Source organism: Culicoides brevitarsis, chromosome 3, assembly GCF_036172545.1.
Source record: "Culicoides brevitarsis isolate CSIRO-B50_1 chromosome 3, AGI_CSIRO_Cbre_v1, whole genome shotgun sequence".
Classification (NCBI taxonomy): Eukaryota; Metazoa; Arthropoda; class Insecta; order Diptera; family Ceratopogonidae; genus Culicoides; species Culicoides brevitarsis.
This window is the reverse complement of record NC_087087.1, coordinates 24,319,984-24,332,945: the sequence shown is the minus strand read 5'-3', so window position 1 is coordinate 24,332,945 and position 12,962 is coordinate 24,319,984. Positions and strand designations below refer to the sequence as shown.

Below are 12,962 nucleotides of genomic sequence, written 5' to 3'. Positions count from 1 at the left end.
TGAATTTATTTTCAAGTGACCTTAATTTTTTCCGCCCTTAGTTTACACTCGTTTTTTTTTAATTGATTAATTTTTTACTTTTACAATTTTTTTTAGATTTAAGTTTTAATTTTTTTTTTAATTTTTGAGACCTCATGAAGGAAAAAAAATATTTTAAGAAAAAAAAATTACGTGTAAAAGTTAGTAGAAAAATGCATTTTGTTGTGTTTAGGAGTTCAGAAAGTCATTTAAATAAAATTATATAAAAAAAAATAAAAATTATTTAGATGCAATAAAAAGTTTTATCAAAAGCTTATTTTTGGTCTTTTATTTAAAAAAAAAAATAAATTAAAAAATATAAAAATACATTTAAAAAATTAAAATAAAAAATATAAAAAAAAATTAAAAGTTATAAAAATAAATTAAAAAATAATTCAGTTAAAAAAATTCTTTTTCAGAAATTAAAAATATTTTATTTAAGTCATCAGGTAATTAATTGCATTTTATTTTTTGGTAATTTTCAGTACAAGTCATATTTTTAAATAAACAAAAAAATCAAACAAAAATCACTGGAATAAATCAAAATCCCCACAAAACCCTAATTTAATCATATTTTTTCCATCTCTCGCTGCCCAACTTCTTAGCGCGCGTTTTCGCCATGTGACTCATCATCATATAAGTGCCCGGAACGGCAAGTACCAGCAAATAAATCTTCATAAAAGTCGGCATATCGAACGTCACATTCCAAGCATTCGGCATTTCGACCGTAAGTCGCTTCGTTTCCTCAAAATACGGAATGTTTCGCAAAATTATGACACCTTCGCACAAAATCCCGAGCGGATAAAGCGGAATCCACATCGTGTACCGGAGCCACGTCAGAATCCCGATTTCCAGTTCAAAAAGTTGCGACAAATAATATGGGTAACGAACCGTTTCAACGGATGCCCAAATGACAAAAATGTAAAAAACGACGGGTTTTGTCCACATTCGTTGCTCCATTTCGATCATGCAGAACAAAACAAAGGCTCTGCCCGAAACTTGGATGAACGGCATCAAAACGCCGCCCTTGACGTAACCAAACATCGGATGCATCACCTCGAGATATTGCAAAAGTTGGCAGAATTTGAAGGCAGGTCCGAGCGCTTCGTACGTTTCGGGCATCGAAGCTTCGCCATACGCGTAATAACGGATTCCCATGACAATCACAATGTACATGTAGCCGATCCACATGAGCAAATTGTACAAAATTAAGTAAACTTTTTTCGCTTTTTCCTTGCGATAACCGAGCTCTTCCTTCGAAACTTGGTCGTACATGCCCGGATAATCGCGCATCACATCACGTTCCTCCTCCTCGTCGTCCCCATCGTCCTCGGACTTCCACTTGTCAAAGTCAATTTTCAGCCAACTCGGTTTCTGGGGCTGCGCAATGAGCCGAGGCCACCATCCGTCGACCTGCTTCTTCAGCGAAAAGTCAATTTTGGAGTCGACCACTTTGTACGAACTTTTTTCCGCGTCGATGTCATTGAAAAAATCCAAATGAAATTTGTAGTCGTGCACTCCCTTTGCTCCGTGTCCGTGACCTGCGAATGCTAATTGATCTTTTCGCAACGACACGAATGGATTCTAGAAAAAAATCGAAAAAGTTAATTGCAGGAAAAAAGTCAAAGTCCATTAATTTTTACCGTTTTAACATCTTTCAAGTCGACTTTTAGCGATAAATGTGTCTCGGTTTGCGCCCAATACACGAAGGGGCTCAGTTGATCGGGCATTTTGTGATGAAAAAAGGCAGAAAAATATTTTTTATTGACAAGTTTTGAGGAATTCTCTGGAGAAACAGTGAAAAACAACAGGAAAACAAACACTCCCGGTGGAAAATGAAGAAAACGATACGAGAAGCACTTTTGGAGGGATTCTATCGGGAGTGATGGATTTTTATTTGAAATTTTAAAAGGTAAAAGTTCGTTAAAAATTTTCGAATTTAGTAAATTTTCATTCAAATTTGAGTCAAAATTGAATAAATATTCATTTTAAAGATGATTTCCATCAAATTCTCCTTGATTTTTGAAAAAATAAAAAAAAATTTCCATGCATATCTGGTCGATTTTTGATAAAATAAAAAAAAAACAACGGTTTTATCATATGAGGAGCAAAAACCGTTTTTTTTACTCACGTCAAGTTTCAACCCATTTTTGATGGATTTCAAAGCTAAAATTTAATAAATATTCATTCTAAAGATAATTTCCATGCATATCTGGTCGATTTTTGATAAAATAAAAAAAACGATTTTATCATATGAGGAGCAAAAACCGTTGTTTTTTACTCACATCAAGTTTCAACCCATTTTTGATGGATTTCAAAGCTAAAATTTAATAATTATGCATTCTAAAGACGATTTCCATGCATATCTGGTCGATTTTTGATAAAATAAAAAAAAAACGATTTTATCATATGAGGAGCAAAAACCGTTGTTTTTTACTCACATCAAGTTTCAACCCATTTTTGATGGATTTCAAAGCTAAAATTGAATAATTTTGCATTCTAAAGATGATTTCCATGCATATCTGGTCGATTTTTGATGAAATAAAAAAAAAACGATTTTATCATATGAGGAGCAAAAACCGTTGTTTTTTACTCACATCAAGTTTCAACCCATTTTTGATGGATTTCAAAGCTAAAATTAAATAAATATTCATTCTAAAGATGATTTCCATGCATATCTGGTCGATTTTTGATAAAATAAAAAAAAAAAACGATTTTATCATATGAGGAGCAAAAACCGTTTTTTTTACTCACATCAAATTTCAACCCATTTTTGATGGATTTCAAAGCTAAAATTAAATAAATATTCATTCTAAAGATGATTTCCATGCATATCTGGTCGATTTTTGATGAAATAAAAAAAAAACGATTTTATCATATGAGGAGCAAAAACCGTTGTTTTTTACTCACATCAAGTTTCAACCCATTTTTGATGGATTTCAAAGCTAAAATTGAATAAATATGCATTCTAAAGATGATTTCCATGCATATCTGGTCGATTTTTGATAAAATAAAAAAAAAACGATTTTATCATATGAGGAGCAAAAACCGTTGTTTTTTACTCACATCAAGTTTCAACCCATTTTTGATGGATTTCAAAGCTAAAATTGAATAAATATTCATTCTAAAGATGATTTCCATGCATATCTGGTCGATTTTTGATAAAATAAAAAAAAAACGATTTTATCATATGAGGAGCAAAAACCGTTGTTTTTTACTCACATCAAGTTTCAACCCATTTTTGATGGATTTCAAAGCTAAAATTGAATAAATATTCATTCTAAAGATGATTTCCATGCATATCTGGTCGATTTTTGATAAAATAAAAAAAAAACGATTTTATCATATGAGGAGCAAAAACCGTTGTTTTTTACTCACATCAAGTTTCAACCCATTTTTGATGGATTTCAAAGCTAAAATTGAATAAATATTCATTCTAAAGATGATTTCCATGCATATCTGGTCGATTTTTGATAAAATAAAAAAAAAAACGATTTTTTCATATGAGGAGCAAAAACCGTTGTTTTTTACTCACATCAAGTTTCAACCCATTTTTGATGGATTTCAAAGCTAAAATTGAATAAATATTCATTCTAAAGATGATTTCCATCATAATCTTCTTGATTTTCATATAAATAGATTTTTTATGACCAAAGCTAAAACCAATCAAGAGAAGAAAATTTTCCTTTTAAAAGTAACATCTCAAATATTACAATTTTATTAAAATTCTAATAGATGGCTAAAATAAAAACAAAATTAAAATTACCGTTATTCTATTCAAAAAAATTTATCGAGTCGCTTTGTAAAGAAAAATCAAAATCGCATGAAGAAAAGTGTCAAGAAAATATGTAAATCAGATAAAACTATTTAAAGCAAGAGGATTACTTTGAAAACTTTTTTTTACATGCTAAAGGCCATCAATTCTAACATGAACAAGATTTTTGCATAAAAATGTCCTCTTCTTGTCCACACACATGACAATTTTCTCAGGCGGCTCTAACCTTACCCGTGTCACTTATTTGCATATGCGACTTTAATGCAACAAAAAAAGTGTTAAAATCTGGCCTTTAAAGTACTTTGTCGCACCTCAGTGACGATCAATAGACGTCTCCATTCTAATTAAAAGGTAACGCCAGCAACCTGCAACAAAATAAAGGATTAAATGCACATCTCTTTGTCGTCGTGCTTTGTGTCAGGTCGCGCTGTAATGAAGAAACATTTTTCGTTGCACATGACTGATGATTATAATTTTCGACACAAGAGAGAGAGAAGTGAAGAGGAGACTTTTGTAAAACGAGCACAAGTAGGCAACCAGGCAAGTAAGTAAAAACAATGCACAAAGGATCAAGTGAAGAACAAAAGAAAGCTTTTACTTTAAATATTTTAAGCGTTTTTGCACGGCAAAGTGCACGGTGTGTGTGTGTGAGTGAATAATGAAAAAGTGTTAAAGATAAAGTTCGTGCAATATGAACAACAAAAGAAAATCATCAACGGCATCCTTTTTTACGGCTTTAATGATGAAAAATATTGGAAATGTCAATTTTTCTGCGAATGAACTTTTTCGAAATTAAATTTTAATTTTTCGAAATTAACTTCTTAGGTTTCAAAATAAACTTCTTAGATTTCGAAATTAACTTCTAAGCTTTCGAAATTAACTTCTTAGGTTTCGAAATAAATTTCTTAGTTTTCGAAATAAACTTCTTAGCTTTCGAAATTAACTTCTAAGGTTTCGAAATAAATTTCTTAGTTTTCGAAATAAACTTCTTAGCTTTCGAAATAAATTTCTTAGTTTTCGAAATAAACTTCTTATGTTTCGAAATAAATTTTTTAGTTTTCGAAATAAACTTCTTAGCTTTCGAAATTAACTTCTAAGGTTTCGAAATAAATTTCTTAGTTTTCGAAATAAACTTCTTAGATTTCGTAAAATTTTTTTTTAATTTTCGAAATTAAATTCTCAGCTTTCGAAATTAACTTCTTAGCTTTCGAAATTAAATTTTTAGTTTTCGAAATTAACTTCTTAGCTTTCGAAATTAAATTCTTAGTTTTCGAAATTAACTTCTTAGTTTTCGAAATTAACTTCTTTGTTTTCGAAATTAAATTCTCAGCTTTGAAATTAAATTCTTAGTTTTCGAAATTAACTTCTTAGTTTTCGAAATTAACTTCTTAGCTTTCGAAATTAATTTTTTAGTTTTCGAAATAAACTTCTTAGCTTTCGAAATTAACTTCTAAGGTTTCGAAATAAATTTCTTAGTTTTCGAAATAAACTTCTTAGATTTCGTAAAATTTTTTTTTAATTTTCGAAATTAAATTCTCAGCTTTCGAAATTAACTTCTTGGCTTTCGAAATAATTTTTTTAGTTTTCGAAATAAATTTTTTAGTTTTCGAAATAAACTTTTCTTTTTTCGAAATTAACTTTTTAGCTTTTAAAATGAACTTTTTAGCTCTTTAAATCACTTTTTTGTTCAGAATTCTAAAAAAATTTTTTCAACAAAAATTATAAAATAAAAACTGCAACAATCAATAAATATCATGCCGAACCAATAAAGAAAACGAACGTCCTGAAGGCACAATTAAGATCCATTACAACAGGTCAATCGACATCGAAAAAAATAAAAAAAATCATCCCTTCTTTTTTTTCGAGGACCTCGGCAATAAATAAGTTCACATATGTGTTTTTTCCAAAGTTTTTCCTCGATATCCATTATTATAATAAAAATAAAAAAATAGAAGGAGAGAGAGAGGACGTGCACAGAACACAATCATGATACTAAATTGATGTGATGCATGAACGAGTTTCGATAAAAAGACACGGAAATCGAGGACAGTAATAAAAGGGAAACCAATTGGTTAAATTTGGTTAGCATTTGGTATTCTAGACATGATTATAGGTGTTAGTTTGTGTGTAATAAATATCTGAGGACATTTTTATGCTTTTTTTTCTACATCATTTTGAACTAATTTAGGAAAAAAAATGTAGTAAAAAAATATGGTTGGATCGATTTTTTTTATCGGGTTCTAAGGTAAAATGTTAGAATTGTGTGCAAAAATATTTTAAATGAAAATATTCTGGAAAAAAAATAAAATTGTTCTACTTTTTGAATGCTAATCTTGAATAGTTGGTGAAATTTAAATGCCAAATTTGTTGAATAAATATTTATAACTTTTGATATTTTTTAATTTAAAAATTTTTAAAAATTATGAAAAAATAACTTTATTTTTAAAATATTGAACAAAAAAAAAAATAAATTTAAATTTTAAATTAATAAAATTCAAATTTAAATTTTTTTTTAATTTTTTCAGAAGTCGAAAATCCAATGGGGCAAAATAAAAAAAAATTTTAAAATTTCATCAAAATTGGCCGTTTTTCATATTTTTTCAAGAAATTTCCCAAAATTTAAAAAAAAAAATTCAATTTTTAAGAATTTGTTAATAAAAATCGTATTTTACCATGAATTTTCTTCTAAAAAAAAAAAAAATTATTTTTCAAAATTTTTTGACAGTTATTTTTACGAAATTTTTTTGTTTAAATTTTTAACTTGAAATACTCTGAGATAAATTTTAAATTATCAAATCTCAATGTAGATGCCATAAAATCAACTTAAAAATTGATTAATGACAAAAAAACTGGTAAAATTTTGTCATTGTATATATAAAAGTATTTCAAATATTTTTTTTATTGGAGCGGCCTTATTTATTTAAAAATTAATATTAAATAAATTTTATTTTCCAACACTTTAAATTTTAAAAAAAAATTTTCCCGCATTTACTAGGTAAAAAAAAATAATTAATAATATTTACTTTAATATTTTTTTTTGTTTCCAAAATTAAAAAAACTTAAAAAAATAAAAATAAAATAAAAAAACAAATTCTGTTAAAAATGTGCCGTATTTAAATATTACCTATATTGTCATCCCTTCGATTTTGTCGAACAAAAAAAATTATTATAATAATAAAAAAAAAACTAAATTATTTTTACCAAAGAGGATTTAAAATTAAAAACAAAAAAAAATTTTTTCATTGGCAAATTTGTGAAAATTGGGGGCTAAGTCTACATAAATTTCATGCAGAAATAAATTTAAAAAATTTTGCAAATTTAAAAAAAATGAGGGGTTCGAAAATGTGAAATGAAAGGAAATAAAATAAATGAGGGGTTCGAAAAAATAAAAAAAAAAAAAAAAAATTATTAAAAAAAGGAAAATTAAATTAATAAAAATTAAATGTAATAAATTACATGAAAATTAATCCTAAATTGTTATTTTTTTATATGGATAATAATTTTTAATAGTAAAATAATTTTTATTCATTAAAATATTTTTTTCAGAATTTTTAATTTAAATATAATTTAGTAAAAGTTCAAAAATTATCAGTTTCTACGTAGTTTCTTATAAATAATTAAATTAACAGTTAAAAATTAAAAAAAACTAAAAATAAAATTTCTTAAGAACTAAAAATTACAAAACCATTCAAACCACTAATTAACAAAAAAAATATTAAATATTTAATTCCTTTTTTTTAAACATTTCCACACAACATCATTAGACATCGTTATGCAAAAGGAAAAGAAAAATCGCTGTTCTTGTGTCTCTCTTGAAAATTGTTTGAAAAAGTTTTTATTTTTTAGTAAAAAGGGGAAAACATTAGAAAAAACTTCAGCGGAAATCGCTACGATAAAAAAAGGAAAGTAGGGGGAGTTAAATGTTGTTGAATGTGGTGAAGAAAGAGGATAGAAAGAAAATTTTCTTTCGAATTTTTTTTCGCTACGAACGTACGGAACGTACTTTTATCGTGAAAAAGGGAAAAAAAGTTGTGGGGGAAAAAGAGAAAAATTATGTGGCGCTTTACTTACCCGAAGAGTTGTTGTGTCTCCTTCTCATAGCACGTCGTAATGGTTATGATAATGACTGTTGTTTGGTATTTTTTCGTCTGTACGACGTTCGCGCGCAAAGGAAGATGAGGACAAGACACTGTGGTGAAATTTTTCGAAAAGCTTCGTGACTTTGTCTCTGTGTTTGTGCACGACGACGACGTTGAAAAATTCGGGTGGAATGGGTGCGGAGGTGAATCTTTTTAAAATTTTTCACACAAAATATTATTATTAAGTGGTGGTGTCAGATGGAGAGCCAAAGACTGTATGAAAATGAAAAAGAAGATGTTAAGAGGTTTTTTCGGCGTGCATCGATGGCGCTACGTGGGTTATAAGAAAAGGACGTAGTGGTGTACCAAAGAAGCAACCGCTGACGACGACGATGTGGCTAAAAAGTGTGTGTGCGTTGTGCTGTGTACGTTGTGCATGCAAAGTGCACTTTTATTGGTAAACTCCGCCCTCGTTTGAGGTTTTTTTTTCGCTCGTCACAACGAACAAAATGGATAAAAATTTATGTCTTGTACAGCGGTCGCTCGTGCCATACACGGCGTCGAAGATCCTTAATCATTGAACGACGACGAAAAAAATAAGACATTGGTAGTCTTACCTTATCTCGAGTCGCGCGCGCTGCCATACAAGAAAGATGGGAAAAACGACTCCCCGCACATGAAATACTTCAAGTGGGTATCGTTCGCGTTTAGCCACATTCGTGCGGTGCAACACAAAACGTTAGCCACAACGGTTTCGTGGGCCAACCGAGAAACCAACTCTTTTCGGAGCACTACTCTCGCAAATACTGCCAAAGGTGATGGAAAAGGCTCCTAAAATGACAAAAAAATAAATAATTAAAAAAATGAGAAAATAATTTTAGAAAAAAAAAATTAAAAATAAAAAAGTGAAAAAATAAACTTAAATAACTGAAAAAAAATCAAAATTAATTAAAAAAAAATATTACGAAATAAATTGAAACTAAAAAGAAAATTAAATAAAAAAATAATTAAAAAAATAAAACTAAATAAATTAAAAATTAAACAAACCAAAAAATTACATTTAAGTAATTTTTAAAATAAATAAAACTAAATAAATAAAGAAAAAAAAATAAAAATAAGATAAACAAAAAAAATATTATTTAAAAAATAATTAAAAAAAATAAAACTAAAAAAATTAATTTGATAAAAAATTAAACAAATAATAATTTAAATAAAAAAATATTAAAATTTTTATTATCAATTTAAATTAAATTAAATTAAATTGAAAAAAAAATATTAAAAAATTGGTCAGTGTCTTTTCAGTGTAAATCATTAAAATATTCCGTGAAAATCGCATCAAAGCATGTCACTTAATAAATTCCCTTTTTCGCGACAAAAGAGCATTTTAAATTTGTGCGGCTGATTGTTTATTGCGCTGCGGTCCATCATATTATTATTACCTCCATTTGCATGTTATTTTAAAAGCTTCCATGTCCAACAAACACACAGAAAATAATAATAAAATAACATTTTAATATAATAACAAAACTGCACAAAAAGGACCTTTTTACACGCGCAAAACATGCGTCATCGCATCGGACGGGGCCATATGTAAAGGTCTACCATGAAATAATTAAAAGTTATCTATTTATAATAAATATTTATGCAAAATAAAATATATAACGTGCAACGACGACGACGAGGAACATCACAATATTTTTCGTTAATGCGCTTAATTATGTCTGTGTTCCGAGCACGAGTTTAATATGTCGATCTGATGTGGTTCTGCTTGTGCGGTGGTTGTTCAATATGTGGTTAATGTGTGATACTCATTTTTTTCGCTGCAGCATGGAACGGAGAGTTTGTCTACAAAATATAAAATTTTGATTTAAAAAAGTGGAAACGACAGGTTGAAAAAAAAAATTAAAATGTTGTTTTAGTTCAAAAAAAAAAAAAAATAAATAAATAAAAATAATAATAATGATGAATTGTTAACCACATTCACACATCATAAAATCCGCAGGTGTGTTCATAGGATTTATTTAATTGTTTTTAATGCAGTGAACTGATGAGTTTCTGGTATTGGGAGTTTATGGAAAATTCCATACAAATTCTCATAAAAAAATTAAAATAAAATTTCACAAAAAATGAAAAAAAGTGAAATAATTTTTTGTATAAATATTTCCTTTTGTAAAAATTATTTAAAAAAAAAATTTTAAATTATCTTTTTCATATTTTTTTTGTTTAAAAAAAAATTTTTTTTTTCACATTTTTTGTTTTAAATTGTTTTTAAATTATTTTTTTAAAGAATTTTATTTTTAATTTAATTTAGTTTAATATAAATTTTATTTAATTTGATATTGAACGAATTACATTGAGCAAAATGTAAACTTGAAAAAAATTTTTCATTTAAATAAATTAAATTTAAATAAATTGATTTTTATAGGAATTAAATTAAATTATCCAAAATAAAATTTAATTAATTAAAAAATTAATTTTTCCAAAATAAATTTATTTATAAAAATAAAAAATTTATAATTTTGATAATATTTTTATAAAATAATTTATAAAAATAATTTAAAAGCAAAGAAATTAAAAATAAATTTTTCAAAAGAAAAATTTATAAGTGTCTTGAAAGATATTTTTTAAAGTAAATTATTTTGGTATTAAAAAACAAATTTTTGTTAATTTTAAATAATAATTACATTTATAAAATTAATTAAAACTAATAATAAATAAATAAAATATACATTTTTTAAAATTTTAATTAAAATATCGAATATGACAAAAAAATAAAAATAGTTTAAAAGCAAAAAATTAAGAATTAAATTTTAAGGGAAAATATTTTTAATGTTTTTTAAAAGTAATTTTTTGACTTTTTAAAAATAAATATACTTTTTTTATTACTTTGGCATTTTAAAATAAATTATTGATAATTCTTTTAAATAAATAAATAAAATATTTTTTTAAATTTTCAATTCAATTATTAATTAAAAATATCAAAAATAACAAAAAAAATCTAAAAATTTTAAGTTGTTTTTTCGATATTTTCATAATTTTCTGTAAAAAAAAATAAAAAGCTTCTCGCTCAATAAATTTCCTCACAATTAATGGAATCCACGAAAATCCGCTTAAAATCACACCGAACATTTTTTTATTTGTTCGTTTTTCTGTGGTGACATGTGTTGTAATTATAAGCTCATGTGTCTGTGTTTGTGTGAAAAATAACCAAAAAATTGAAAACAAATAAATTTCAACACATCATTATGGTTTCAGTCTCGGTTGTGCAAAGATAACAAACTAAAAAAAAGTTTTTTTTAACAAACAAATAAAATAAAAAGTGCAAGTGAAATTCTGTAACATCAATACCAACCTGAAAGTGCTTCCAATATAAGTTACCACGAAAACCCCTAAATGTATGCCAAAATACTTGTGGTGCGGTGAACAACACGCATTTTGCTCCGTTTGCTCCTGAGTGTAATTATTATTATTTTGTGCAGCCTCAAAAGTTATTATTATGGTACTTTAAGTGTCACCACGCACCGAACGGGAACACATGTGAACACCGATTTTCAAAGAAATTTTAACATGTTGGTTGCTTTGGCAAAACTTTGGTTAATATTTAACATATATTCGTCTAATTTAAGAAAAGGTGTGAAAGACATTAAAATACCGCTGTGACATGCTTTGACGATGAATTTTCCCGTAGAATTTGTTGATTCACTTAAGAAGAAATTTAAATTTTAGATTTGCATCAAATTCAAGTAAAAGTGACGCAAAAATGCATTTAGCATCGGAAGTGTCATCGACGACGACAACTACGAACGCGGAAAAGCCATCGAATGGCACGAATAAAAATAATTCGAGTAATAATAACACAACTACGGCAGCAGCTGACACACCACTGACGGCGGAAAATTTAGCGGAACGCACAATTGATAGTTTATTGGCGGAACATCCAGGGGAATTAGTTAAAACAGGAAGTCCACATGTGGTGAGTTTTTATTTAATTTTTTTTTTGTTATTGCTAATTTTGAGAAAAATTGTGAAAATTTAGTGGAAAATTTTCGGAAAAATCGTGAAAATTTGGAAAATGATGAAAAATTTTGAAAGATTTTTTGTATTTGTTTGAGTATTTTGAAAATAATTTTAAAATTTTAAATATAAAAAATTGAGGAAAATCCGAAAATTCGGAAAAATTTGTGAAAATTCAAGAAAAATTTTGGAAAACTTCGGGAAACTCCGGAAAAATTAAACCGATTAAAGATTTTTTGAAAAAAATTATTTTAATTTTTATTTTTTTTTAAATCTTAAAAAAATTAAGATTCAAGGAAATTTGTGAAAATTCATGGAAAACTTGAAAAAATCTTTATTAAAATTATTTATTTTGTTGTTTAAAATTTTAAAAAATCGAATAATTCAGAAAAACTGAAAGAAAACTCAAATAAATATTGGGAAATTGAGGAAAAATGTAAAAAAAAATATTTGAAAAGTTGCAGTTATTTAAAACAAAAATTAATTTTTGCAAAAAATTGTGAAATTGTTAAATTTTGTACTTAATTGAATTCGAGAAATGCAGAAAATTTTCTAAAACTAGTCATTTTTGTGTAAATTTTTTTATTTCAATCTGAAATTTTGTAATAATCATCCTCAGAATATCCGTTTTCCAAAATTGATTTTGATACTTTTTCACGTTCTTTGTCCCGTTCCTCCTTTCGACGAAGTCTCCAATATTCGTTACGATATTGCAGTGCTTCGTGCAGCTCTGGCAACGGTTTATATTCACGAATTTTTAAGAATTTTTGATTTTTTGGCTGCATGACGTCTATTGAGTCTTCAGGCTGACTCTCGCCACGTTTCTTGAAATTAACGTCTGTTTTTCGTTTCAACCAAACTACAAGAAAAGATGGGACTGCAACAGCTACGATGCCCATAATCGCTATCAGTGGCCAAACTCCTTTATGTTTCTTGAGAACTTGCGGTGAAAACATTCGAAAATCAGAATGAGAGGATTTTGAGTCGTTTTTGTCACATGGATCGAAATTTGACATAATTAACGGAAAATTTTAAAAATATTTTTTTAAAAAAATTTCATTGAAAATTAATTTCTG

The 12,962-nt window shown here is 27.1% G+C and overlaps 3 protein-coding genes across 3 annotated transcripts in view; 2 read left to right on the top strand and 1 right to left on the bottom strand.

Annotated features, from left to right (window-relative positions):
• LOC134836030 (cytochrome c oxidase subunit 6A2, mitochondrial) overlaps positions 1 to 12,962 on the top strand; it is a 351,497-nt gene that overhangs the window by 319,379 nt on the left and 19,156 nt on the right. The window lies entirely within an intron of this gene.
• LOC134834017 (very-long-chain (3R)-3-hydroxyacyl-CoA dehydratase) lies at positions 457 to 1,837 on the bottom strand. The gene is made up of 2 exons (XM_063848532.1): positions 1,662 to 1,837; positions 457 to 1,602 (listed from the first exon to the last, which is right to left on the bottom strand). The coding sequence occupies exons 1-2, from the start codon at positions 1,746 to 1,748 to the stop codon at positions 583 to 585; spliced, it is 1,107 nt and encodes a 368-aa protein (XP_063704602.1). The 5' UTR covers positions 1,749 to 1,837; the 3' UTR covers positions 457 to 582.
• LOC134835391 (runt-related transcription factor 1) overlaps positions 11,633 to 12,962 on the top strand; it is a 30,268-nt gene continuing 28,938 nt past the window's right edge. Inside the window, exon 1 of the mRNA XM_063850268.1 lies at positions 11,633 to 11,845. Coding sequence (XP_063706338.1) covers positions 11,633 to 11,845 — 213 coding nt within the window. The remainder of the gene's footprint in view (positions 11,846 to 12,962) is intronic.

Coding starts and splice junctions, on each gene's coding strand:
- LOC134834017 (XM_063848532.1), bottom strand. CDS start 1,748: ATGCCCGATCAACTGAGCCCCTTCGTGTATTGGGCGCAAACCGAGACA. Junction 1,603..1,661: donor ACTTGAAAGATGTTAAAACG/GTAAAAATTAAT, acceptor ATTTTTTTCTAG/AATCCATTCGTGTCGTTGCG.